Raw genomic sequence first — 24,118 nt, 5'->3', positions numbered from 1 at the left:
CCAGACATAACTTGCATGAAAATATCTGAGATTCGACCTGGAAAAAAATATAATCAACACGTAAGGGCACGGGATTGAAACTTGTCTGAAAAAAACCTGTATTATTTTCTCATTCGAAACAGTGGTGCCACGTGGTGGTAGCTGCCCTGTTTATTACACAGTGAAAATATCCATGGTCAATCCAAGGAACCAGAAGGTGATAACAGAAATGTCCGTCTAAAAGGGGTGCTGCAAAAAAACTAATTATTTTTAACAAATTTTCGACCAAATCAGCAACGAATTACAAGTTTGACAGTCCAACTACTGTTAAAAGTGGGTTTTGTTATTTGTTTTTGCAAAACCGCATATTTTTAACGAAAGTGCCAAAAATATTCGTGATCACCTTTTGCCTCTTGGGGAGCGTTCTTTTATTACGTAACGCAGTAGGGGGGAGAGGGGGGGTCGGAGGCCGTGTTACGCTCCATACATCCATCCATCCATTTTTAAAATTTGTATGGAAATTTTGTTACGAGGGGGGGGGGGTCTAAAAGTCCGATTTTTCGCGTCACGTAATAAAAGAACGCTCCCTTGGTGGCGCTTTGTGTTAGTATGTGTGTGGTCGATGTTTGCGGACGTGCACGCAGAACACAGAAAAGTGAGAACTAGCGAAAATGCCTCACATTCTTCTGATACAAGTCGCCATATTGAAATTGCTTGAAGATTCATACCCGTGATAAGGGCCAATACACAGCTCCAAAAGGAAAGGGGTAATGAAACAGCTTTACGAACAGCAGAACAAAGGAGAGAGAGCGATTTCTTGGGCCTTCACACTTTCTTTGTTGCTTTCTCTGCTACTGCTGCCCATTTTGAAGACACCGTCTTTGCAGACTGAAATCAGTCGACTCTCTAGCGATCTTCTCGACATCAATATTGCTCCATCTGACCATTTTTCAGCAAGCCGTAACTTAGGTATCGGCAGGCTCATTGTAGAGTAGAGTCGATTGATTTTGTAACCTTTCCTCATTGAGGTGAGGAATGTGGGGTTTTCGTCTTTCAAAATAATGTAACGAAATGAATATACTGCCATTACAGAGAAAAATGTCTCAAGCCAATCTTTTATTTCTTAGCAGAGTGCGGTCATTTCCCAGTCACGGCGTTCTCACAGAATTCTAGCAGAGCGAAAATAATCTTACTAGAACTGTGCCATCATCCTGCCAGAACTTTGCAAAGAATTCTAGCTCAAATGCAATAACCGGTTCTAGCAGAAGCTGGCGAAATCACCCAGTCACGACGTTCTAGAAAGATTCTAGCAGAATTCTTAGAGAGCTGGATATTCTTAGAGCATTCTAGCAGAAATGTTCCACCGTTCTAGTAGGATTCTGACAGAACCAACTCTGCTAGAATATTTCGTGACTGGGCAACTGGTTCTGTTAGAATCCTGCTAGAATGCTGCTGGTACTAATCTGACAGACCGTCTGCTAGAATTCTGTAAGAATCCTGCTAGAACTATGCTGGCAGGCTGTTCTGTTAGAATCCTGCTAGAATTTTATTAGAATGGCTAAGATTTATTTTTTTTTCTCTTGCTTTGTTTTTGAATCAAACCCAATTATATTAGTTATCCGTATAATTTATTTCACAATCCATTGTAACAAATTGTTTTTCAGTATTATTTGATCACCATCTACACTTTAACACACTTTAACTCTTAAACACTGTTTGCACTTTTGACGGTGTTGTTTACTTTTCCGCAATATGTGTGTAGAAAAGCCGCCTTGTTTATTTTCCTGTTGAGAAAAATAAAAGATTTATTAGTTTTTAGAGCAAATTTTCTTGGTCTAGCTTACCGAAATTTCATGTTGCAGGAAAATACGTCTTCCTCCTCGAACAAAAGAAACTTTTCCGAACAAGTTGACAAAATTGCGGGACTTGTTTACATTTGCCACAAAGCGGTTTAGCGAAAATAACGTTATTTTCGACAGATTTTTTCTGTGAGAATTTTCTAATAAAATTGTTACAGAGTTCTAGCAGGCCTGCTAGAATCATTCTAGCAGTACCAATCTTGCTAGAATTTCTCGTGTCTGGGTTTTCTCTGAATCGGCTATATTAACCGGGTAATAATAACCCAAAACAGACTATTCCTTACTGCAGCGTGTACTTGGTTTTAACAGCGAATGAAAACAGGCGCGTGTTTATGTTTACGCTGTGGACAGTTGAGAGTGAATGTTTGGCACGGAAGTGGGAGTGTGATCAAATTGTGCTAGATCGGCTTGGTGGAATCCTTAACAGGACACGACGGAAGCGGACATGAGACAAAAGACAAAAGTTTAGAGCGAAAGTTTGTTATACGAAACATACCGTGCAGCAAAACTGGTTCGAACAAATAAATGTAATATAAGGTAAGATTAAATAACTTTATAAAATCATATTTATCGTGTAATTCTTGTTGAACTGTCATAACATTCAAAACGCACGCAGCCAATTTGCCGATAACATTGATGTAAACAAATTCACATCAGAGCCACGCAGCCATTTGTCGATTATACATTGATTTTTATAAACAAAATCTCAGAGCAAGCGATCTAGTGTTTCCTTTCCTGATTGTTGTTTCTTCTCACAAACACTTACCGTTCAAACGATAATAAATGGCCGAATCTAAACCATTTCCTGCGGTGGTCAAACAGGAGCCCGTGGACATCGAAGAACCAAGCTCGTTCTGTTACGAAACCATGGTAAAGGAAGAACTTATCATCGAGGACGAGCTGGAGCCCTCACCCGAAAAAGATGATGGCCATTATCGAACTGCAGCAGACGAAAGCGACTTGGAGGACATTCCGAAATCCTCGAAAGGCCAGCCAAGCAACAAAAAATGGCACTGTGAAAAATGTAACAAGTCGTACCATAGCTCAGGTGCTTTCAGCACGCACAAGACGCGCCATAAAGCGTTTGAAACTGGCCGGTTCGCGTGTCAGCAGTGTGAAAAAGTAAATTATTCAAAAAGTTCACTTTCTAAGTAACTTATTTCTACTGGAATTGTGAAATCTTTTCAGCGATTTGGAGATAACCGTTCACTAAACCTTCACAAAATGAAAGGATGTGAAGGGGAGTCTACAGAAAATTCCGATGGCAAATCCTGGGTCTGCGTAGAGTGCAACAAGACGTTCTCAAATCCTTACACCTTTCAACATCACATTTACTCACATAGGGTTGTGTCGGCATGCGAATACAAGTGTGAAACATGTGAGAAGGTACGGGTTAGTCATGAGAATAAAAACAATACTTTTATGAACTATTTTTGTAGTGTTTCAAGGTAAAATACGCACTCACGAGACATGAACAAAATGCGCACCAAAAGAAGATAAAGACTGAAGCAAAACAGTTGGTAAGGGACGCCAGTAAGTCGGAAGCAGAAAAGGTTCGCAAAGTTGTGGAAAAGGACGAAAATGGCTTCTTTAAGTGTCCGGACTGCGACAAGCGCTTCAAGTACCGATTGAAATGTATTATCCATGCTCGGCGACATGTCGCTTTGAAGGAAGGATTTTACAAGTGCAAAATATGCGAATCGGTATGAAATTATTTATCTTGTAAATCTTCAAATTCCTGTTGATTTTTCATGTGACATTTTATGCAGGCTTTCAAATCAAGCGGCGAACGGAAGCAACATGAACGTACCCATGAGAAACACAATTCCAGAATGTTAGGCGACCCGTATGCGTTGATGTGTCCCAAAGCAACTCTGACAGAAGAAAGTGGCATGTTCAAGTGTTCAGCTTGTGTGAAGACCTTTGAACAACGGCCCGAAGGTCTGCGTCATGTCCTGAGACATGTCCATGTAAAGCGAGAAAGGGTCCAATGCGACTTGTGTCCATTGGTAAGTGTTAAGTATATATTGCGTACTCAATTATTCATGCTAAAAGTATTTTATGAATACGAAACTTTACAGACATTTGCCAACAAAAAGTATCTCGAAAAACATCAAACAGAGCACGCGACTTCAAAGGACGTTACGGCTAGTGAATCAACCAGCAACGGTGGCTCGGAAGATTCAGCGAAGGTTGAAGACGGCGGGTTCAAGTGTACCGATTGCAACAAGACATTTTGGAACGAGCGTCGGTTCGATTTTCACATTCAAAGGCATAAAGCTATCAAGGAGAGCAGATTCCCCTGCAAGCTGTGTGATATGGTAGTTATGATTATAGCCGATTCAGAGAAAATTGTCCGCACTCTGCTAAGAAATCAAGAGTTGGCGTGAGACATTTTTCTCTGTAATGGCAGTAATTCATTTTTGTTCACTCTGTATGCAGTTTAAATTTGTAAAATATTTCCAGCGCTGTGGAAACACAGCAGAGCTAAAAAGACACGAGCAGACGCATGCTAGGAAACAACAACCCATGCTTTTGTCTGGGGAGAAAGTGCCTCCGATAATTTTGGAAAGAAACAACCACACCGTTTACAAGTGTCCCGAGTGCGCCTTGATATTCACCAAACAGCGGGTCTATTTCACCCATGCCCAAAACCACCTTAACGTCAAAAACGGAACATTCAAGTGTGAAACTTGTGGGACCGTAAGTGTCTACCATGGATACAGTATTAACGACTGCTAACATTTCTCTGATTTATTTATTTTTTTAGTGCTGCCCATCCAGGAAGAAATTGGCGTTGCATATGGTAAAACATCGAGAGGGAAAAGTTGTCATGCAAACACGGCCGGATAATCTTCTTTACGAATGTACCGAATGTGGCAAAAAGTTTTCACGTAGAGTTTATTTAATCAAACACGTGCAAAGGCATAAAGCCTTCGAAAATGGCACTTTCCAGTGCAAGGTATGTGCCAAGTTCTTTGGATCTCGTGTTCAACTAATCCGACACGAAACGATCCATTGAGGGTGATTGCACAAAGTTAGCTTAACAAAAACGCCATAAAATCTAGAATTTTTGGCTTTTCAAAAAAAAATCTTTTCACTGCTCATTCAATAGATCCAGACATAAATTTAATGAAAATATCTGAGATTCGGCATGGAAAAAAATTATAATCAACACATAAGGGCCAATACGCAGCTCCAAAGGAAAGGGGTAATGAAACAGCTTTACGAACAGCAGAACAAAGGAGAGAGAGCGATTTCTTAAGCCTTCACCCTTTCTTTGTTGCTTTCACTGCTACTGCTGCCCATTTTGAAGACACCGTCTTTGCAGACTAAAATCAGTCGACTCTCTAGCGTTCTTCTCGACATCAATTTTGCTCCATCTGACAATTTTTCAGCAAGCCGTAACTTAGGTATCGGCAGGCTCATTGTGGAGTAGAGTCTGTACACTTGACGGTAGGTCAAATGAAAAACTTCATTTTTCGAGTGATTTTATAACCTTTCCTCATTGAGGTGAGGAATGTAGGGTTTTCGTCTTTCTAAATAATGTTTGGCGCGGAAGTGGGAGTGTGATTAAATTGTGCTAGAACGGGTTGGCGGAATCCTAAACTGGACACGACGGAAGCGGACATGAGACCAGTGGGTGGTTGGGAGGTTAATGATCGGCAACGATGGTGCTGCGTCCGGTACGTCGTGGCCCGGTTGCGGCGACCCTACAAGGAAGACAAAAGTTTAGAGCGAAAGTTTGTTATACGAAACATACCGTGATTCAAACCTCGATAACTTGATTTTAAGGAGATGTTAGCAAAACTGGTTCGGACAAATAAATGTAATAGAGTTATCTAAGCACGATCTCACGCACACTAGCACACCATTTGTTTTGAGGGTCGGTACAAAATTTAACCTCACTTTTTTTCGTGTACGTACACGCAATATATGTGCACGTAGATAACTCTATATAAGGTAAGTATAAAATCATATTTATCGTGTAATTCTTGTTGAACTGTCATAACATTCAAAACGCACGCAGCCAATTTGCCGATAACATTGATGTAAACAAATTTACATCTGAGCAAGCAATCAAGTGTTTCCGTTGGTTTTTAGTTGCTTCCTATCACAAAATCTTTTTGTTCAAAGGAAAATAAATGGCCGAATCTAAACCATTTTCTGCGGTGGTCAAACAGGAACACGTTGACGTGGAAGATCCAAGTGCATTCTGTTACGAAACCCTAGTAAAGGAAGAACTTATCATCGAGGACGAGCTCGAGCCCTCACCCGAAAAAGATGATGGTCAAGATCAAACTGAAGTTTTGCAAAATCAATCTGCAGGCCAGCCGAGCAACACAGAATGGCACTGTGAAAAATGTAACCAATCGTACCCTACCTCTAAATCATTCAGTGCCCACAAGACTCGTCATAAAGCGTTGGAAACTGGCCGGTTCGCGTGTCAACAGTGCGAAAGGGTAATTCTTTTTACTATTGGAACTCATCAATTACTAAAGTAATTTGTGCCTCCATATTAGCGTTTTCCAGACAACAACGCACAACGCCGTCACAAGTGCAAGGGTAAGGCAACGGGGAATCCCGTATCCTGGGTTTGCGAAGAGTGCAACAGAACATTCCCAAATCGGCATATATTTTATTTGCACAAATACAGGCATAGAGTTGTGAAGGAAGCGAGATACAGGTGTGAACTGTGCGATAAGGTTTAGGAATTATTATTATTTGATCTGAATTAAAACAATACAGCTTTATCTTCCTTTTGCAGTGTTTTTCGGACAAAAATGCGCAAACGAAACATGTACAAAATGTGCACAGAGAGAAAAGAAGTATCAAAGCAATACAGTTGAAATCGGAAGATGAACGGGACTCCAAAGCTGAGGAAAAGGACGAAAATGGCCTCTTCAAGTGTCCGGACTGCGATAAGCGCTTCGAGGTCCGCAACAGTTACACTTCACACCTTCGGCAGCACCTTGCTATGAAGCAAGAACGGTACAAGTGCAAGATATGCGAGTTGGTATGTTAATTTTATTGTTTTTGTTTAATTTAGTTGTTTTAAAATGCAGCAATTATAGAGTTTCAGAACAAGCTCCGAGCTCAAGAGGCATGATCGAGCTCATGAGAACCACAAATCCAAATTGTCAAATGACCCGTTTGCCTCGATATGTCCCGAAGCGACCATGAAGGAGGAAAACGGCATATTCAAGTGTTCAGCGTGTGAGAAGACCTTTGAACAACGGCGTGCGGCTTTGCGTCATCTCATGAGACATGGTTATGTAAAGCGAGACAGGGTTCAGTGCAAATTGTGCCCAATGGTAAGCGTTGAGTGGAGCATATTCGTGCGAACAAGTAAATATTAAATGAAGTTACAGACGTTCGTTAACAAAACGTACCTGGAAAAACATCAAATGGAACACGAATCTTCGAAGGACGTTTCTGCAAGTGGTTCAAGCAGCGAGAAGGAATCAGATTCGGACGATTTGTCGCAAGATGGAGCCAGCGAATTCAAATGTACCGATTGCAACAAAACATTCCGGGAAAAGCGTCTGTTGAATCGGCATATTCGGAGGCACGAAGCGATCAAAGAGAGCAAATTTCCGTGCAAGCTGTGCGATGTGGTATCTTTTGTTACTGATGCTTCACGCAGAAAAATGTTTTGTAGAATCAGCCTGTACGAGGTTTGTTTCAACAAAAAAATTGTTGAATATAATCAACGCAGATTTTGCGTTGAAACAAACCTTGATTTTCTCAATTCCACAAAAATCTTTTGTTGTTTAAAAAAAGTTGCTTTGACGTTTAGCGTTGATTCAACAAAAATCTTGATTTTCAAATCAACAAAATGTTTTGTTGATTCAAATATGCCTTATTTTTCTGCGTGTTTAAATTGTGTGTGCCAGATAAATTTGTTAAACTCTTTCAGCGCTGCGGAAGCAAACGAGAGCTGATAACACACGAGGAAATGCACGCTAGGAAGCAACAAACAACGATTGTTTCTACAGAGAAAGTGCCCCCAATAATCTTGGAAAGAAACAACCACACCGTCTACAAGTGTCCTGACTGCGCCTTAATATTCACCAAACAGCGGGTTTATTCCACTCATGCTCTTAGGCACGTTAACGTCAAAAACGGAACCTTCAAGTGTGAAACGTGCGGCGTGGTAAGCACTCTATATAATAATAACTCAAATCCATTCTGAAACATCTTGATTTTAGTGCTGTCCAACCAGAAGGAACCAGCTGGAACACATACGGAAACATCGAGCGGGAAAGGTTATCGCACCGACGCAGCAGGACAATTTTCCTTTCGTGTGTCCCGAATGCGGGAAGAAGTTTCCCCTAAGAAAATACCTTATCCAACACGTCAGGCGACATGAGGCCGTGGAAAGTGGCACCTTTCAGTGCAAGATCTGTGCCAAGTTCTTTAGCACTGGTGTAGAACTGGCTAGACACGAGAAGATCCATGAAGGCAAGGACAAGCTGGAAAAGTTTAAGTGTTCCGAGTGTGGCTTCATTTGTGCTTCACGGTCGTCGTTTGTGTGGCATCTTAAGAGGCACGAGGCCATAAGAAGCGGGAAGTTCGAGTGCAAAGTGTGTGGGAAGGTTGGCTTCTTGTTTTACATTGTGTGGTGGATTGGAAATGTGTACTGACTGTCTTTTCCTTTCAGAAAATGGGATCCAAACATGAACTTGAGGTTCATACGAGAAGGCACCCTGCAAAGTAATGGATGTTAAAATTTTCCGTTGAGTTATTTTAGTTGGAGAAGCTTTTTTGTGAAAATACGCAATAAAAATATTTATGTACATGATCATGATTTCAGTATTGTTCACAATTCCGACAGGCTCACAGTCACCTCAATTCGAATTTTGAAACGGAATTCAAATTGAATCGTATACCTACGGATTCCGTTTCAAACGCAACAGCTACTTTCAAAACGCCAAGTACAGACTGCCAATTTTCTGATTTCGGCAAAGTCACCAAGCACATTGAAGTTCGGTTCAGTAATCTCAAATTTGCGAATTAAAATCAAAACAAACTCATCTTTAAAAAAGATAACATCGCTGAACCGAACTTTATTTTGCTTGAACGAACTCAAAAATAAAGTTCCCCTAGTAAGCGTGTCGGTCTGGGTTTGATCCCTGAAGGTCCCGGTAGCCAATTTTGAGACGAAATTTGTCTTATCACTCCTTCCGTCGGACAGGGAATAAATGTTAGTCCCAGTCTAACCTAGGGGTAAGGTCGTTAGCTCAATCTAGGTGTAGGAGTCTTCTCCCTGGGTCCTGCCTCGGTGGAGTCGCTGGTAGGCAGTTGGACTCACAATCCAAAGTTCGTCAGTTCGAAACCCGGGGTGGATGGAAGCTTAAGTGTAAAAAGAGGTTTGCAATTGCCTCAACAATCAAGCCTTCGGACACCTAGTTTCGAGCAGGAATCTCGCAATCGAGAACGCCAAGGCAATGCTGTGTAGAGCGAATAATTTGATTTGATTTGAGTAAGCGTGTAGATTTGCAAATTCGCCTCAATCTGACAGACTTGTGCGTGTGTACACGTAGAAAAAATAAGACATATTTGAATCAACAAAACATTTTGTTGATTTGAAATCATGATTTTTGTTGAATCAACGCTAAACGTCAGAGCAGCTTTTTCAAAAAAACAAAAGACTTTTGTGGAATTGAGAAAATCTAGGTTTGTTCAACGCAATTTTGTTGTTGATAATATTCAACAAAAATTTTGTTGATTCAAACCTCGTACAGGCTGAGTTTACGTCTGACAGCCGGAGACAGCGGTTGTTTTTTCTGCTGTTTTCGTGGCGCGGCACAGTGCTCACGGATGGAGGTGGAAGAATCCTCCGACGGAGACGAGTTTCGTTCCGTAAATGGAACGGGGAAGCGGAGGAAGACCAGCAACTGAGCCGTTGTCGGGGATGGCCCAGAGGAGAATCTTCTCAAGAACAACAAGTTCAGCCCGCTGGCGGGAAACAACAACAAAAATAATAACAATGGTATCCCAGCCGGGAAAGGAAGCGTCCCACCGGTTCCAGTGGTTCCAGTGGCCAAGAAACCACCACCTCTGGTGGTAAAGAATACGAGCTACGCCAAGCTGAGGGCTGTAATGTCGCCGTGCACAACGAAGCCAAGTTACAAGCTAACTCCGTTTGGGATCAAATTGCTGTGTTCCTCCGAGGAGCGTTTTGAGACCGCGCGGGCCCACTTGATTGCGAACAAAGTGGAGTTCTACACCCACGAGAAACGAAGCGAGCGGCAACTCCGCGTCGTCGTCCGAGGACTTCCGTCGGCTTCACCTGAATTCGTCAAGAAGAACCTCAAGGAATCGCAAAACCTGGATGCTGTGGAGGTGCACGCCATCAAGAGAAAGGGAGAGTTCGCCTCGTCAGAGGAAACCCCCTACATTGTTACTGTAAAAGGTGGAGCGCGCAGTAGAAATAAAAACCGCGTGTACGTTTGTCAAAGTTGTATTCGAGAGTGTTTACAGCAGAGTGAAAATATCTGACAGGAGTTGAGCTACACGCTAAAGGGCGTTTACTCATTTCTTCTTGTTTACTAATCTACCACAGACAAGTGGACAGCTTAAATCTCCAACACACCTCCTTAAGCTGATCCGCTGATCCCCATCGCTGATCGGTTGCGCTCCAGCTTGATCCGTTCCAGAGACTTTGTCAGGCCGTCCGCCGTCTGTTTGTCCGTGCTGACGTAGGTCAGCTGCACGATCTTCTTGTCGAGGGCGTCACGGATATAATGGTGACGAATGTCGATATGCTTAGTACGCGGCGTGTAACCTCCATTCTTGGCGATGCAGATGGCGCTCTGGTTATCGCAGCGTAGCTCGATCGGTTGCTTTCGTCCCAGTTGAGCCAACAATCCGTGCCACCACGAAGCTTCCTGAACAGTGGCAGCCAGAGCCATATACTCGGCTTCACAGGTTGACAGCGCGACAGTCGGCAGTCGCTTGCAGCTCCAAGCAACTGCACCTCCTTGCAGCATGAAGATGTAGCCACTTGTTGACTTCCGGTCGTCCAAATCCGATGCCCAGCTTGCGTCGGCGTACCCGACTAGCTCTGTGTTGCCGTGCTTCCTGTAACGCAGCTTCAACCCGCACGTGCCTCGTAGGTACCGGAACAGGTGTTTGACTGCTTCCCAGTGCTTCGGCCCAGGATTTGCGTTGAAACGACTCAGTTGGTTCACTGCGTGCATGATGTCCGGCCGGGTACAGGTGGCCAGGTACATCAGACTTCCTACGGCTTCGGGGTAGGGAACTCGTTTCATCTTCTCCGCCTCGTCCGCCGTTTTCGGCGCCATCTCCTTGATCAGCTTCACGCACGGGTTCGATGGTGTCGACACGGGCTTGGCGTTCTGCATGTTGAACCGGGTGAGCATCGATTCAATGTATGCTTGCTGGTCTAGCGCGACACAGCCTTGTCCGCGGGTGACGCGGATGCCCAGGCAGCTGCTGACAGGTCCCAAGTCCTTCATCCGGAATGTGCTGCTCAGCTTGGCCTTGATCTCGTTCTTCACCCCTTCGTCATTGGAAACGATCACGACGTCGTCGACGTAGATTGCGACGAACAGTATCTTTCCGTCGGCGATCCGGTTGTACAGGCACGGGTCGTACTTCGAGGAATGCAGACCAAAACGTTTCAGTGCGGCGTCCAACTTCCCGTTCCACACTCGGCTTGACTGCTTCAATCCGTAGAGCGCTTTGTTCAAGCGGCAGACCAGGTTGCGTCTGGTCGGGTCCTCGAAACAGGGTGGCTGCTCCATGAAAATTTCCTCTTCCAACTCGCTCTGCAGGAAGGCGGTTGTGGCGTCCATCTGGTCCATCGACAAGTCATATCTGGCGGAGAGCGCGAACAGATATCGCAGGGAACTGTGACGTACGACTGGCGAGTAGGTTTCGTCATAGTCTTCCCCTTTCGCTGCGAAAATCCTTTCACAACCAACCGCGCCTTGTGCCGATCTACATTACCACTCGCGTCGTGCTTGGTCTTGAAGACCCACCGACACTTGATGGCCTTTCTGCCCTTCGGTAGTTCCGTCAGCGTCCAGGTGTCGTTCGCCATCAGCGCCTCGTGCTCGTCAAACATGGCCTTCTTCCAGCTTTCAGAGTCCTCTCGAGACAGCGCATCCTTGTGGGTCAAGGGATCGCCGTCGACTGCCAGACTCCTGGCTGTGGCCACCACGCAGCTCGTGTCGCGACTCGGCGGGACCGGGTCATCGGATTCCTCCGACGAGTTGTCCTCGCTGGCGTCGTCGTCGCTGGTATCGGTTGATTCGACCTCCTGTAAGGGATTGGGACGCGGCAAACCTCTGAGCGAAACATGGAAATCATCGTACTTGCCTGGAAGTATGTGCTCCCGACCGCTGCGCCTCAACTCCGGTGACAACGGAGGATTTGAAGATGATTGCGGTGGGAGCACGGAGGTCACGTCGGTCACTGAGCCAGCTGTTTCCTCGAACCCGAGAAACTCGTCCTCGCTGTTGTCGACATCCGGGACACGGTCCGTGTCGGGATTCTCCAGCTCGTTCTCGGCGGCGTCGTCGATTTCCACAAAGCGATTCGGCGAACCACTTGCTGTCGGCGGCACGTACGGTTCGATGTCCAGCCGCACCACTTGCTCTTGACGTTGATCCTCCTGCTTCTCCAGTACGCCTTCGTTGATGAAGCGGACCTCGCGACTGCTGAAGACTTTCCGTGACTGCGGGTCGTAGAACCGATACCCTTTCACGTGTTCGTCGTAGCCGACAAAAATGCACTCGTGCGACTTCGGGTCCAGCTTCCGTCGCTTCTGTTTGGGGATTTGGACCATCGCTTTGGTGCCGAAGATTCTCAGGTGCGACAAATCCGGCTTCTTGCGTGTCCAAACCTCTTCCGGCGTCGATTCGTGACCTTGCGTGGGAGACCGGTTGAGCAGGTAAACAGCTGTGCCCACGGCTTCCGCCCAGAACTTCTTCTCCAGTCCAGCTCCGAACAGTAGACATCGAGCGCGCTCAACAATTGTGCGGTTTCCGCGCTCGGACATGCCGTTTTGTTCTGGGGTGAAGGGGTTCGTCGTCTGGTGCACGATGCCGTGCTGTTTCAGATAGCTTCTCATACCGTTGTTCACGTACTCCTTCCCGTTGTCACTTCGCAGCACCTTCAGCTTGCGCTCGGACTGGCGTTCGACCATCCGGTGAAACTCCTTGAAGGTTCTCAAGACTTCCTCCTCCGACTTCGTCTTCAGGAAGAACACCCACATCTTCCGGGAACGGTCGTCCACGAACAGGATGTAGTATCTGCTTCCGCCCATCGATGGCACTTCGAACGGTCCACAGATGTCGGTGTGAACCACATCGAGCATTCCGGTAGCGCGCGAACCCTTCTTGTTGAACGGCTGTCGTGTGTGCTTCCCCATCGGGCACACCTTGCAGTCCTCCTTGTCGGCTCCGACGATCTTGATCCCGTTGGCGAGTCCACTAGCTAGCTTTCGAACGCTTGGCAAATTCAGGTGTCCCAGGCGCTGGTGCCAGACCTCGAGATCAACCGCAGACGAGCAAGCGAGTGCGCTCTTCGTTTCCTGCGATCGCAGATCGAGCTTGAACAGTTCCCGGTAACGAGTTCCAGTTGCCATGACGTCACCGTCCGAGTTCAGCACCTTCACTCCAGCGGAGTTGAAGATTACCGTGCAGCCTCGCTTCACGATCTGGTTGACTGACAGCAGGTTCGATGACAGCTCCGGGATGACTTGCACGTCATTCACGACGATCGGGGAATCCGGGCAACTTTTCGGGGTGAGCTGCATCCGCCCCTTCGCCACGACCTTCATCGCCCCTCTGTTGGCTGCAACCACGGTTCCTCCATACTGCTGAAGATCCTCCAGCATCGCGTCCGACTTCGAAAAATGGTTCGATGCGCCGGAGTCAAAGTACCAGTTGTCATCCTCCTCGTTGAGTGCCGACAACACGGTGCACCAAGCACTTCCGTCCTTCTTCGGCTCCTTCATCTTGCAATCACGAGCGATGTGACCGTAGTTGTGGCAGCGCCGACATTTCGGTCCTTTGGATGTGCTCGGGTGACTGCTGGGTGGATTGCTCTGGTGGCTTTTCGTCGACTTCTTGTGCTGCTTGTTGCTTGCGAACGCCCCCTCCGACGGAACAGACACCTCCTGCAGCAGCTTCGTCTTGATTAGATCCCCTGTGATTGCTTGGCCGCAATTTTCCAAGGCCATAATCATTGGACGATACGATGCTGGCAATCCGTTGAGCAGGAACGATCCGACCCACTCATCCGTCACGTCAAAGCCGATTCCGCGCAACTGGTGTGCGGCATCCAGGATGTCGGACACAAACGCTTGCATCGACTCGCTGTTGTCCAGCCTCGTCGACGTCAATTTGTTGATAAGCGCCATCCGTCGAGTCAATCCGGAATCCTCGAAGACATTTTCGAGCTTCGTCCAAACTTCCTTCGCCGTTTGCACCCCCCTGAGGTGGTGGAAGTTCGATTTGTGGACCATGAGGATGATCCGCCCCTTGGCCAGCTTGTCCATCACCGGGTCGACCACGGCGCCTGCTGCCGGTTCAACTGCGTCCCAAAGGCCTTCAACCTCCAACATCGTCTGCACAGCGAACTTCCAATCCGGCCAGTTTTCACGGCCCATCAGGAGCTCCATCGGCGGCAGATTCGACAGGGTTTGCTTTGTGGCAGCGCGCCCGGGAGCCTCAGCTCCGTCCCCGCCCGTGGACATTTCGATCGCGAAACTTCCGAAAACTCGCGGCGAAAACTTTTAACTCGAACAAACGCGTTCGAACAGGCCCATAACCTGTAAAAGGTGGAGCGCGCAGTAGAAATAAAAACCGCGTGTACGTTTGTAAAAGTTGTATTCGAGAGTGTTTACAGCAGAGTGAAAATATCTGACAGGAGTTGAGCTACACGCTAAAGGGCGTTTACTCATTTCTTCTTGTTTACTAATCTACCACAGACAAGTGGACAGCTTAAATCTCCAACAGTTACGTTCCCCAAGGGGTACACCAGCCTCAAGCAGCTGAGTGAAATCAAGCGCTTGAGAAGATTTCACATCCGATGGGAGGCCTACCGGAACAAGCGACCCAACCAAAGCGGTGTGCCAACTGCTTTGGTGCCCACGAAGCTACCCAAGCGCCAAGCGTGCGGAATTCATCCAGCGGCGACAGCAGGCGTCGAAATCAAAACCGTCGGCAAGGAAGGCGGAAAAGCAGAGTCCAGCAGTTCCGGCGTTCACGCCGGCGGAGTTCCCTCCGCTGCCAGGCGCAGTTCCGGACGGAAAATTGAAGGATCGCCCTCGACTCGCAGGAAGCAGTCAAGGTGCCCCGAGACGGTGGACCCACGGAGAAGGAAGCCGGGGAGGTACTCTACAGTTCGGCTGAGCTGTGGGGTATTTTCTCCGAGTACATCGGCAGGTTCAAGGCCTGCAAGACCCGCTTGGACCAAGTAACGCTCGTCAGTTACATGATCTCCAAGTATGGAATTTAAAATGTTTTTTTATTATATATTGTTTTACTGATCCTCGGTCCCAACCTGGTCACAGCACCTAAAAAGACCTAATAAAAATAAGTTAAGAAAAAAAACCTCGTACAGGCTGATTTTACAAAACATTTTCTGCGTGTAGTGTGCACCCATTTTCAAAAATCATTATTGTCTGAGTTTGTTTCCCAGTTTTTCATACAATTTTTCAGCTCAACCCATACAACACTTTTACTTCTAGTGATTACACAAACTAAACCATTCGTACAGCCGCCGGTTGATTTCATTCGTCTGTTTAGCTGAAATATAATCACAAATAGGGTAGATAATATTGTCAGTGTACCTGTCATTATTATATTACCAACAACATACAATAACGCCAACAACAAAAGTTTTGAAAGTCTTCCAGTTACTTTCACTTATCTAGTAAAGACGAAACGAACGTGATAGCCAAGATTCATCTGGAATATTAACTTAAACACAGAGATATCCTGTAATCTCAATTCGGCAATGTACGTATTTTGAGCAACTTGCTTGTTCCGAATAGCATTTAGAAGCTTATAACCCCATTTTCCATTCAGATGAAAGAATTCTCAGTGAAAACGGAATCCGACTTCGAAATGAAGTCCACCCTGGAGGATAGCCAAAACCACCCAGAATCTAAAGAAACGGCCTCTTTCTGTTACGAAACTGTGGTCAAGGAGGAAGTTATCCTAGAAGACGAATGTGTTCCAACAAAAAAATCATGGTTTGCGAAGAATGCAACAAATCGTACACCAATCGAGAGCTTTTTAGATCGCATAAATATAAACATAGGATGCTTAAAGAGGGAAAGTTTACATGCAAAATTTGCGATAAGGTAAAAGCGTATAATATTCGTTGAGTGGCAACAATTTATTAATTTATGTTTAATGTTTACAGAGATTCAGAGATAAATATGCTTTGACCATTCACCTGCAGGGTATTCATTTAGTATCCAAGCTTATTAAACCAGTATCAAGTAAAAAGGGTGATTTGAACGAACCGGATGTTAAACAGTTTCCAAAACCATCACGAACGAAAACGGACAATTCAAATGCACAGAATGTGACGAGAAATTCGAGTTTCTGTACCTACAGCAGCGACACATTCGACGGCATACTGCTTTGAAACAAGAGTTGTACAAATGTGAAGAATGCAATAAGGCTTTTGCCTCGAATCCGGAATTTCTCAGTCACATGAAACGAGTTCACGAGCAATATGCAAAAAGCTTTGCAAGTTTCCGTGAAGGAAGAGGATGGAGTCTTCATCTGCAGTAAATGTAACAAAACGTTTGAGGAGCGACACTTGTGCCAGCAACATATTTTGAAACATTTATTAGTGACGAAGGAAAGAACTGTTTCCTGTCCCAAGTGCCCTAAAGTAAGAATTTATCCAAGCAGATTTTGGTCACGTTTGTTATTAATCGATAAATATTTTCAGACTTTCATATCAGAAAAATATCTTGTAAAACACGAGGCATGGCACGAAGCATCTATCAAAAAACTAAGTGAAGTAATAAAATGCGATGAGTGCAACAAGACATTCAAAACAAAACGCATCTTATCTAGACACCTTAGAAGGCACGCGGCCATGAAGGAAGGCAAATATCAATGCAAGATTTGCAGTATGGTAAGTTTCAATGGCACTCCATGTTATTTATCAACTTTAGTTAATTCCTATCTGTATTTAGCGACACGCATCTGACCGCGAGTTGAAAATTCACACAAAGAAGCACGAAATGAACGTGGAAATGCCGTCAGTTCCACCTCCAGTTATAATTGTAAGAAATGATCACAGTGCATTCCAATGTCCCGAGTGCGGTATGGTGTTCACCGTCCGGCGTGCCTACAACAACCATGCGCAAAGACATATAAATATACGAAATGGCATGTACAAGTGCGATATTTGCGAAAAGGTAGGAATAAATTAGTTACAGCGCTGTTTCACCATTAAACGAATATGTTTCTTTTTAGCTTTGTGGATCTGCCCAAAACCTTGACACGCACATGCGGAGACATCGAAAGGGACAGATTAAAGAAGTCACTCAACCTAGAGAACTGTCGTATGAATGCTCAAAATGTGATAAAAATTTGGCAAGAAGCTTCTGTTAGCCAGGCACGTCAAAATGCACGAGGCTATCGAAAAAGGTCTTTACAGGTGCAAGTTATGTGGAAGGGTAATACGAATTTACTTCTTTTATTGATAAAGTTATAATAACATTTTTATTTCATTTTTGCAGTATTTAGGATCACCCAAATCGCTCGCAGTACACGAGCAGGGACATGACGACGATAAAAAAGCAAAAAATGTACATAAATGTACCGAATGTGACCGCACGTATTTTCGCAAGGATTCCTACCTCACTCATGTTAAGGCGAAACATGGTGAAAACAAACCGAAACAACATGAAAATGTAAAAATGGAGGAAAGTTGATATTTTGTTACTTCAGTTTTCGTTATATGGAATAAAACAGGAGATTTATGTAAAATAAAAAAGTCAGCCGACTTTCTTGTAACAGTGTGAATGTTTATTTGTTAGTTTATAAGTTTGCATGTCATCCCAGTCAATTTAATTTTAACTTGATTTGACGCACGTTAACGCATTCCGTTTAAAAAGCAACAACCGATTCCGTGTTCTCTGAACATAACACATTTTTGGTTCTAGTACTGAAGCCCCGATGGTTTGTCACCATTGGTTTTAAAACAAACGGGGTAACTTTTTAGTTTGATCCCGTGTAAATAAAAACAGTTCGTCACATTTTGAATTAACTTTGTCAAACCAATCGGGTATAAACTGTAAAGTGTAAAACGAAGAAGCGATCAATCACCGGGGGTTGAGTGTACTAGAACTCCAAAATTCGAATATGAAAAAGTGTGAAAAATCTTTCAGTGAATCGTGATCCATTTAGAGTGTAATTTGTTTTGTGCAAAAAGCTCATTTTCCTTTTACTGTGTATCACACATCTTTTAGTTTTGACATTTCTATTTGTTTGTAAACATTTAAACACAACAGTTCGCTTATCGTTTGGGTTTTTTTTTGTGCAAAATAACTTTGTAAGACGGCACTATTCATCACATAAACGAACATATTTCGTTTCTTTCTGACGACTTTACTTGAAAATCAACCTCCACTGTAAGTATTTACTCATTTCAAAAAGAGCGTTTAACAAAAACCTTTCCCATACAGATGGCCAAAATCACGGTGAAAACGGAACCCGATTACGAAATGCACTCCACCCTGGAGGATCAGCAAACGCAGCAGGAGGGATCTGAGGATATGACTTCTTTCTGTTACGAAACTGTGGTCAAGGAGGAAGTTATCCTGGAAGACGAATTTATTTCACCAGAAGAGGAGAGCGCCAGAGAGTGTAATAAGGCATTTGCCACGGAAAACAAAAGCCACATCAAACGAGCTCACGAGAAACATGCACAGAAGAGCTCGGAGGTTTCCGTGCTGGAAGAGGATGGAGTCTTCATCTGCAGTAAATGTAACAAAACGTTTGAGGAGCGACACTTGTGCCAGCAACATATTTCGAAACATTTTTCATTGACGAAGGAAAGAACTGTTTCCTGTCCCAAGTGCCCTAAAGTAAGAATTTATCCAGACAGATTGTGGTTACGATTGTTATTGGTCGATAAATATTTTCAGAAATTTTTATCTGAAAAACATCTTGCAAAACACGAGGCATGGCACGAAGCATCTATCAAAAACAAAGTGAAGTAATAAAATGCGATGAGTGCAACAAGACATTCAAAACCAAGCGCATGTTAACCCGACACCTCAAAAGGCACGAGGCCATGAAAGAAGGCAAATATCAATGCAAGATTTGCAGTATGGTAAGTTTCAACGGAACTCCATGTTATCAACTTGAACTAATTCTCTATTTTAGCGACACGCATCTGACTACGAGTTAAAAATTCACACAAAGAGGCACGAAATTAACGTGAAAATGCCGTCAGTTCCACCTCCAGTTATAATTGTAAGAAATGATCATAGTGCATTCCAATGCTCCGAGTGCAGTATGGTGTTCACCGTCCGACGGGCCTATAAAACCCATGCGCAAAAACATATAAATATACGAAATGGCATGTATAAGTGCGATATTTGCGAAAAGGTAGGAATAAATTAGTTACAGCGCTGTTTCACTATTGGACGGATTTTTTCAGATATGCGGATCTTCCCATAATCTCGACACGCACATGCGGAGACATCGAAACGGAGAGATAAAAGAAGTTACTCAACGTAGAGAACTGTCGTATGAATGCTCAAAATGTGATAAAAAATTTGGCAGGCAGCTTCTGTTAAGTAAACACTTCAAAATTCACGAGGCTATCGAAAAAGGTCTTTACAAGTGCAAGTTATGTGGAAAGGTAATACAAATTTATTTCTTTTGGGACCATCCATAAACCATGTGGAAAATTTGTGGGTTGACGGTTGTGTACGCCTCATACAAAAAAGATCTTGTTTGTATGAAAGTTGTCCAAGGAGGGTGGTCCCATTGTTGATTAAGTTATTATAACAACTTTTTTATTTCCTTTTCGCAGTATTTAGGGTCACCCAGATCGCTCGTACTACACGAGCAAAGACATGATGCCAATAAGAAAGCAAGAAATGCACATAAATGTATCGAATGTGACCGCACGTATTTTCGCAAGTATTCCTTTATCTGCCATGTTAAGGCGAGGCACGGTGGAAATGAACCGAATCAACGAGAAAATGTAAAAATCGACAAATGTTGAACATATGTTACTTCAGTTTTCTTCTTATGAAATAAAAAGGAGATTTATGAAAAGAAAAACAAATCCACCTTCTTTCTTGTAACAGTGTTTATTTGTTAGTTTATAAGTTTGGATGTCATCCCAGTCAGGTTAATCAGAATTCTGAACACGCATCCAATTTGAATTGTTTACGCAATCCGTTCTAAAACCAACAACCGATTCCGCGTTCCTGAATTTTTCAATTCAATCAAAACACATCTCCACCAACCGGACAGGGGCAGAATGGGCCATCCTTGGTTTTGGGCTTTAGAATGGATTTAGACCTACTGTAAGGCAAGAGTCTTATAAAGGACGTCAAATACCATCACCACACGGAAAACGACGTTTGAATTAAGTGTATTTTTCGAATAACATTTTTGCTCAAAATTAGAAAAATGTTGTTTATTTCGAGGTTCTTATATAAGCTTTCTCAAAAGTTAGATTGTTTGAAAAAGTTTGTTGAATGTTTAGAATGTTACCAGGAGCTATTACGAAGGTAATCAAACAACAACGGAACCTTCAAATCATTTAGAGGTTTGGTGGAGGAAGTGTTAAATTAAAATCCACTTGGGGGGCAGAATGGACCACCCTTTTCCTGCCTTGTAAAACAATCAAAAGTTACGAAATTCGAGCTATTATTTCACTCCTGGTAGCTTCGCAAAACACGTTTAATGCAACATTAGTTGATTTTTAGTTGTTTTGATGTTTATTTGTAAAAATAGTGTCTTATTTAAACATATTAACACTTTTTTCAAAAATGTTTGTTTTGGAAAGTGATTTTTTTATAAAAGTGGTCTAACTTCATAGAAACTATGTTAGAAAGGGACATTAACGTGAAGACTTCCATCATTGTCATGATTTTTCGTTCAAAGATATAAATTTTGCGTCGCTTTCAATATTTTGACAAAATTCCTTCAACAAGTTGTTTAGAATAGTGCCCTACACATGCTGATTCCTTTTGGTAACGATTATCCCATTCCTTGTAAAGTTATGCAAATCGTCATTAATCAATGATTGCCAACTAGGACGTCAATGACTGTGCCACAAAAGTATATAAATTTTGAAGCACAATAGATTTAGATCAAACATCCTTCGGTGGCCTCGAGAAGGCAACAACCGGCACACGCTGATTCCTTTTGGTGCTGAAATTCGTTAAATTGAATTTTTATACAGAATTTTTTATAGTGATGATCAATTTTCTTCGAAAATGATCAACGGCTTCACCTTAAGTCATTTATTATCTCCCTTCAACGTTGTATTAGACGAAATGGCTTGTTTTCTTAAGGTGGCCCATTCTGCCCCGCACTCTGGAAAAGTAGTCGAAAAAACATTTTTTAAATTGCATCAAAAATAGTTTTCAGCTAAAATTTTCATCAACCAAGCATACAACACTTCATGTTCCCTTCAGGGAACATCCCAAAGCATAGGCCTACTATGCTGAATTTATAAATTTGTATGTTTTTATATCATTTTGCTTGGGCGGGTCATTTTGCCCCCTGCCCCTATTAACTAAAAATGTAAAACGCAAAAGTGACCAACCACTGGAGGTTGAGTTTACTTGAACTCAAAAAATCGTATGAGAAAGTGAGAAAACGCTTCCAGTAAATCGTGATCCATTTAGGGTGTAATGTTCGGTGCAAAAAGGTTATATTCCGTTTACTGTGTATATTATAAATCTTATGTTCTCTGACAGTTATATTTGTTTGTAAACAAATAAGCACTGCAGTTCTTTAATCGTAACGATCGTAACTATTTGTTACAATTTGTTTGTGAAAACTGATCGCAACAGTTCAGTTTTTACAATCTTCCTTGCTAAATAACTTTGTAAGTCGGCACTGGAACATATTTCGTTTCTTTTTGACAACTTGACTTAAAAAACAACCTCCACTGTAAGTATTTTACGCATTTCAAAATAAGGAGAACTTTTAATAAACTATCTTTTTCCCATTAAGATGGCCGAAATTACGGTGAAAACGGAGCCCGGTTACGAAATGCACTCCTCCCTGGAGGATCAGCAAACGCAGCAGGAGGAATCTAAGGCCACGACTTCTTTCTGTTACGAAACTGTGACGAAGGAAGAAGTAATACTGGAAGACGAATTTGTTTCACCAGAAGAGGAGAGCGCAACCAAGCAAGATATGTTTTGCGAAGAATGCAACAAATCGTTCACAAATCGAGCGCTTTTCAGAACTCACAAGTATAAACATAAGGTTGTCAAAGAGGGAAAGTATACCTGCCAAATCTGCGATAAGGTAGAAGCACCGATATTCATTAAGTGGCAACAATTAATTAATAATATTTGTAATATTTACAGTGCTTTAGAGACAAATATGCTCTGACCATTCACCTGCAGGGCATTCATCTAGTGTCCAAGCTCACTAAAAACAAAAAGAACGAAGAATTGAACGAACCGGATGTTAAACAGTTTCCAAAAACCATCACGAACGAACATGGACAATTCAAATGCACCGAGTGTGACGAGAGATTTGAGTTCCAGTACCTGCAGCAGCGACACATTCGAAGGCATTCGGCATTGAAGCAAGGGTTGTACAAGTGCGAAGAGTGCAATAAGGCCTTTGCTACGCCCAGTGAAATCAAAAGTCACCTCAAACGAGCTCACGAGAAACATGCACAGAAGAGTTCGGAAGTTTCCGTGCAGGAAGAGGATGGAGTGTTTATCTGCAGTAAATGTAACAGGAAGTTTGAGGAGCGACACTTGTGCCAGCAACATATTTTGAGACATTTGGCACTGATGAAGGAACGGGTTTTCACTTGCTCCAAGTGTCCTAAGGTGAGAACTTATCAGATTTTTTTTTTGTACGTACGTGAATCTAATTGTTTCAATTTTTAGAAATTCATATCAGAAAAATATCTCGAAAAACATGAAGCATGGCACGAAGTTAAAGCAGCTCGTGTCGAACAATGTGAAATGGTGAAATGCGACGAGTGTAACAGGGAATTCCGAAATAAGCTCCTGTTGTCTCGACATATTCGCAGGCACAAGCTCATAAAAGAAGGCAAATTCCTTTGCGAGATTTGTGACGCGGTAATTCTTGAGAACGACAAAGATTAAGAATCAATGTTAATTTGTAGCGTTATTTTAGCGATACACAGCCAAGCGGCAGTTGATGAAACACGCAGAGAAGCATAAGAAGAATCCGTACCTGCCGTCATTCGAGCCTCCCGTTGTAATTGAACGGAACAACCACAGCGCGTTCAAGTGTCCGGACTGTGGCATGGTATTCACCGTTCGACGTGCGTATGACAATCATGCGCAGAGGCATGTAAATTTACGAAATGGCACGTACAAGTGCGACATTTGTGAGAAGGTAGGAATATGTTTATGGTCTTATAATATTAAATCTAACAAATATCTGCCTTTAAGGTGTGCGGATCAGAAAACAATCTGTACAATCATATGCGGCGCCACCGAATTGGCGAAATAAAGGAAATTTCTGAGCCGAGAGATCTTCCGTTTGATTGTCCCAAGTGTGATAAGAAGTTTGGCAAGAAGCATCTTTTGAAAAGACACACCAAAGTGCACGAGGCGATAGAAAAGGGTCTCTACAAGTGCAAGACTTGTTTGAAGGTAAAAGGTGGACGGTTTAATCTTTCAAAGTAGTTTTTATAATGTCCTTTTATTCTTACAGTACCTAGGATCATCTGCCTCGCTTGCGATACACGAACAGGGACACACTGGCAAGACCGCAAAGGATTAACACGTTCTGGATTTTACTGAATCTCAGTCGCTCAAAGAATTACGTCGAAATGCAAACTTAATTAAAAATAAATATAATTCATTGAGATCAATCTTTTTTTTTAATTTAAACTAACGCCAACTTATGTTCTATTTAAAAATAACAAGGCATAGGCATAAAGTGGATGACGGGTAAAGGGTGGAAGTAACCCTCAAAAAGGGTTTGTCTACCTTATTTTGACAGATAAAGCGAAGACAGAACCCTTTTGAAGGGTACTTCTGATTTTGAGTGTAGGGTGTAAACAAAATCATGGCT

The 24,118-nt window shown here is 43.3% G+C and overlaps 3 protein-coding genes across 4 annotated transcripts; all 3 read left to right on the top strand.

Annotated features, from left to right (window-relative positions):
* Positions 1-2,499: 2,499 nt before the first annotated feature.
* On the top strand, positions 2,500-4,930 carry LOC6045412 (zinc finger protein 729). Its single transcript, XM_001862755.2, has 7 exons — positions 2,500-2,960; positions 3,027-3,224; positions 3,278-3,541; positions 3,608-3,847; positions 3,920-4,159; positions 4,305-4,541; positions 4,609-4,930. Exons 1-7 carry the CDS (start codon positions 2,622-2,624, stop codon positions 4,858-4,860), a joined length of 1,770 nt encoding a protein of 589 aa, XP_001862790.2. The 5' UTR covers positions 2,500-2,621; the 3' UTR covers positions 4,861-4,930.
* Positions 4,931-5,881: 951 nt separating this feature from the next.
* On the top strand, positions 5,882-23,909 carry LOC6045411 (zinc finger protein 729). The gene is made up of 19 exons (XM_038251044.1): positions 5,882-6,301; positions 6,362-6,544; positions 6,607-6,855; positions 6,914-7,153; positions 7,211-7,456; positions 7,759-7,995; positions 8,051-8,437; positions 9,933-10,250; positions 11,642-12,435; positions 16,916-16,976; positions 17,038-17,262; positions 18,535-18,845; positions 19,136-19,184; positions 22,058-22,357; positions 22,420-22,896; positions 22,957-23,151; positions 23,210-23,434; positions 23,491-23,694; positions 23,756-23,909. Exons 1-19 carry the CDS (start codon positions 5,984-5,986, stop codon positions 23,822-23,824), a joined length of 5,088 nt encoding a protein of 1,695 aa, XP_038106972.1. The 5' UTR covers positions 5,882-5,983; the 3' UTR covers positions 23,825-23,909.
* LOC119767304 (zinc finger protein 813-like) lies at positions 16,576-20,101 on the top strand. 2 transcript variants are annotated; one of them, XM_038255622.1, is made up of 5 exons: positions 16,576-16,727; positions 18,997-19,184; positions 19,238-19,462; positions 19,515-19,718; positions 19,893-20,101. In XM_038255622.1, the coding sequence occupies exons 2-5, from the start codon at positions 19,035-19,037 to the stop codon at positions 20,085-20,087; spliced, it is 774 nt and encodes a 257-aa protein (XP_038111550.1). In that variant the 5' UTR covers positions 16,576-16,727; positions 18,997-19,034; the 3' UTR covers positions 20,088-20,101. The 2 variants fall into 2 exon arrangements, with proteins under 2 accessions (XP_038111550.1, XP_038111551.1); XM_038255623.1 differs by lacking the exons at positions 16,576-16,727; positions 19,515-19,718; positions 19,893-20,101 and adding exons at positions 18,333-18,480; positions 18,535-18,936 and having other exon boundaries at positions 19,238-19,380.
* Positions 23,910-24,118: the final 209 nt, after the last annotated feature.

The sequence above is a fragment of the Culex quinquefasciatus genome, chromosome 2, assembly GCF_015732765.1.
Source record: "Culex quinquefasciatus strain JHB chromosome 2, VPISU_Cqui_1.0_pri_paternal, whole genome shotgun sequence".
NCBI classification, from domain to species: Eukaryota; Metazoa; Arthropoda; class Insecta; order Diptera; family Culicidae; genus Culex; species Culex quinquefasciatus.
The sequence above is the reverse complement of the archived record's forward strand: the minus strand, read 5'-3'. Positions and strand labels throughout refer to the sequence as shown.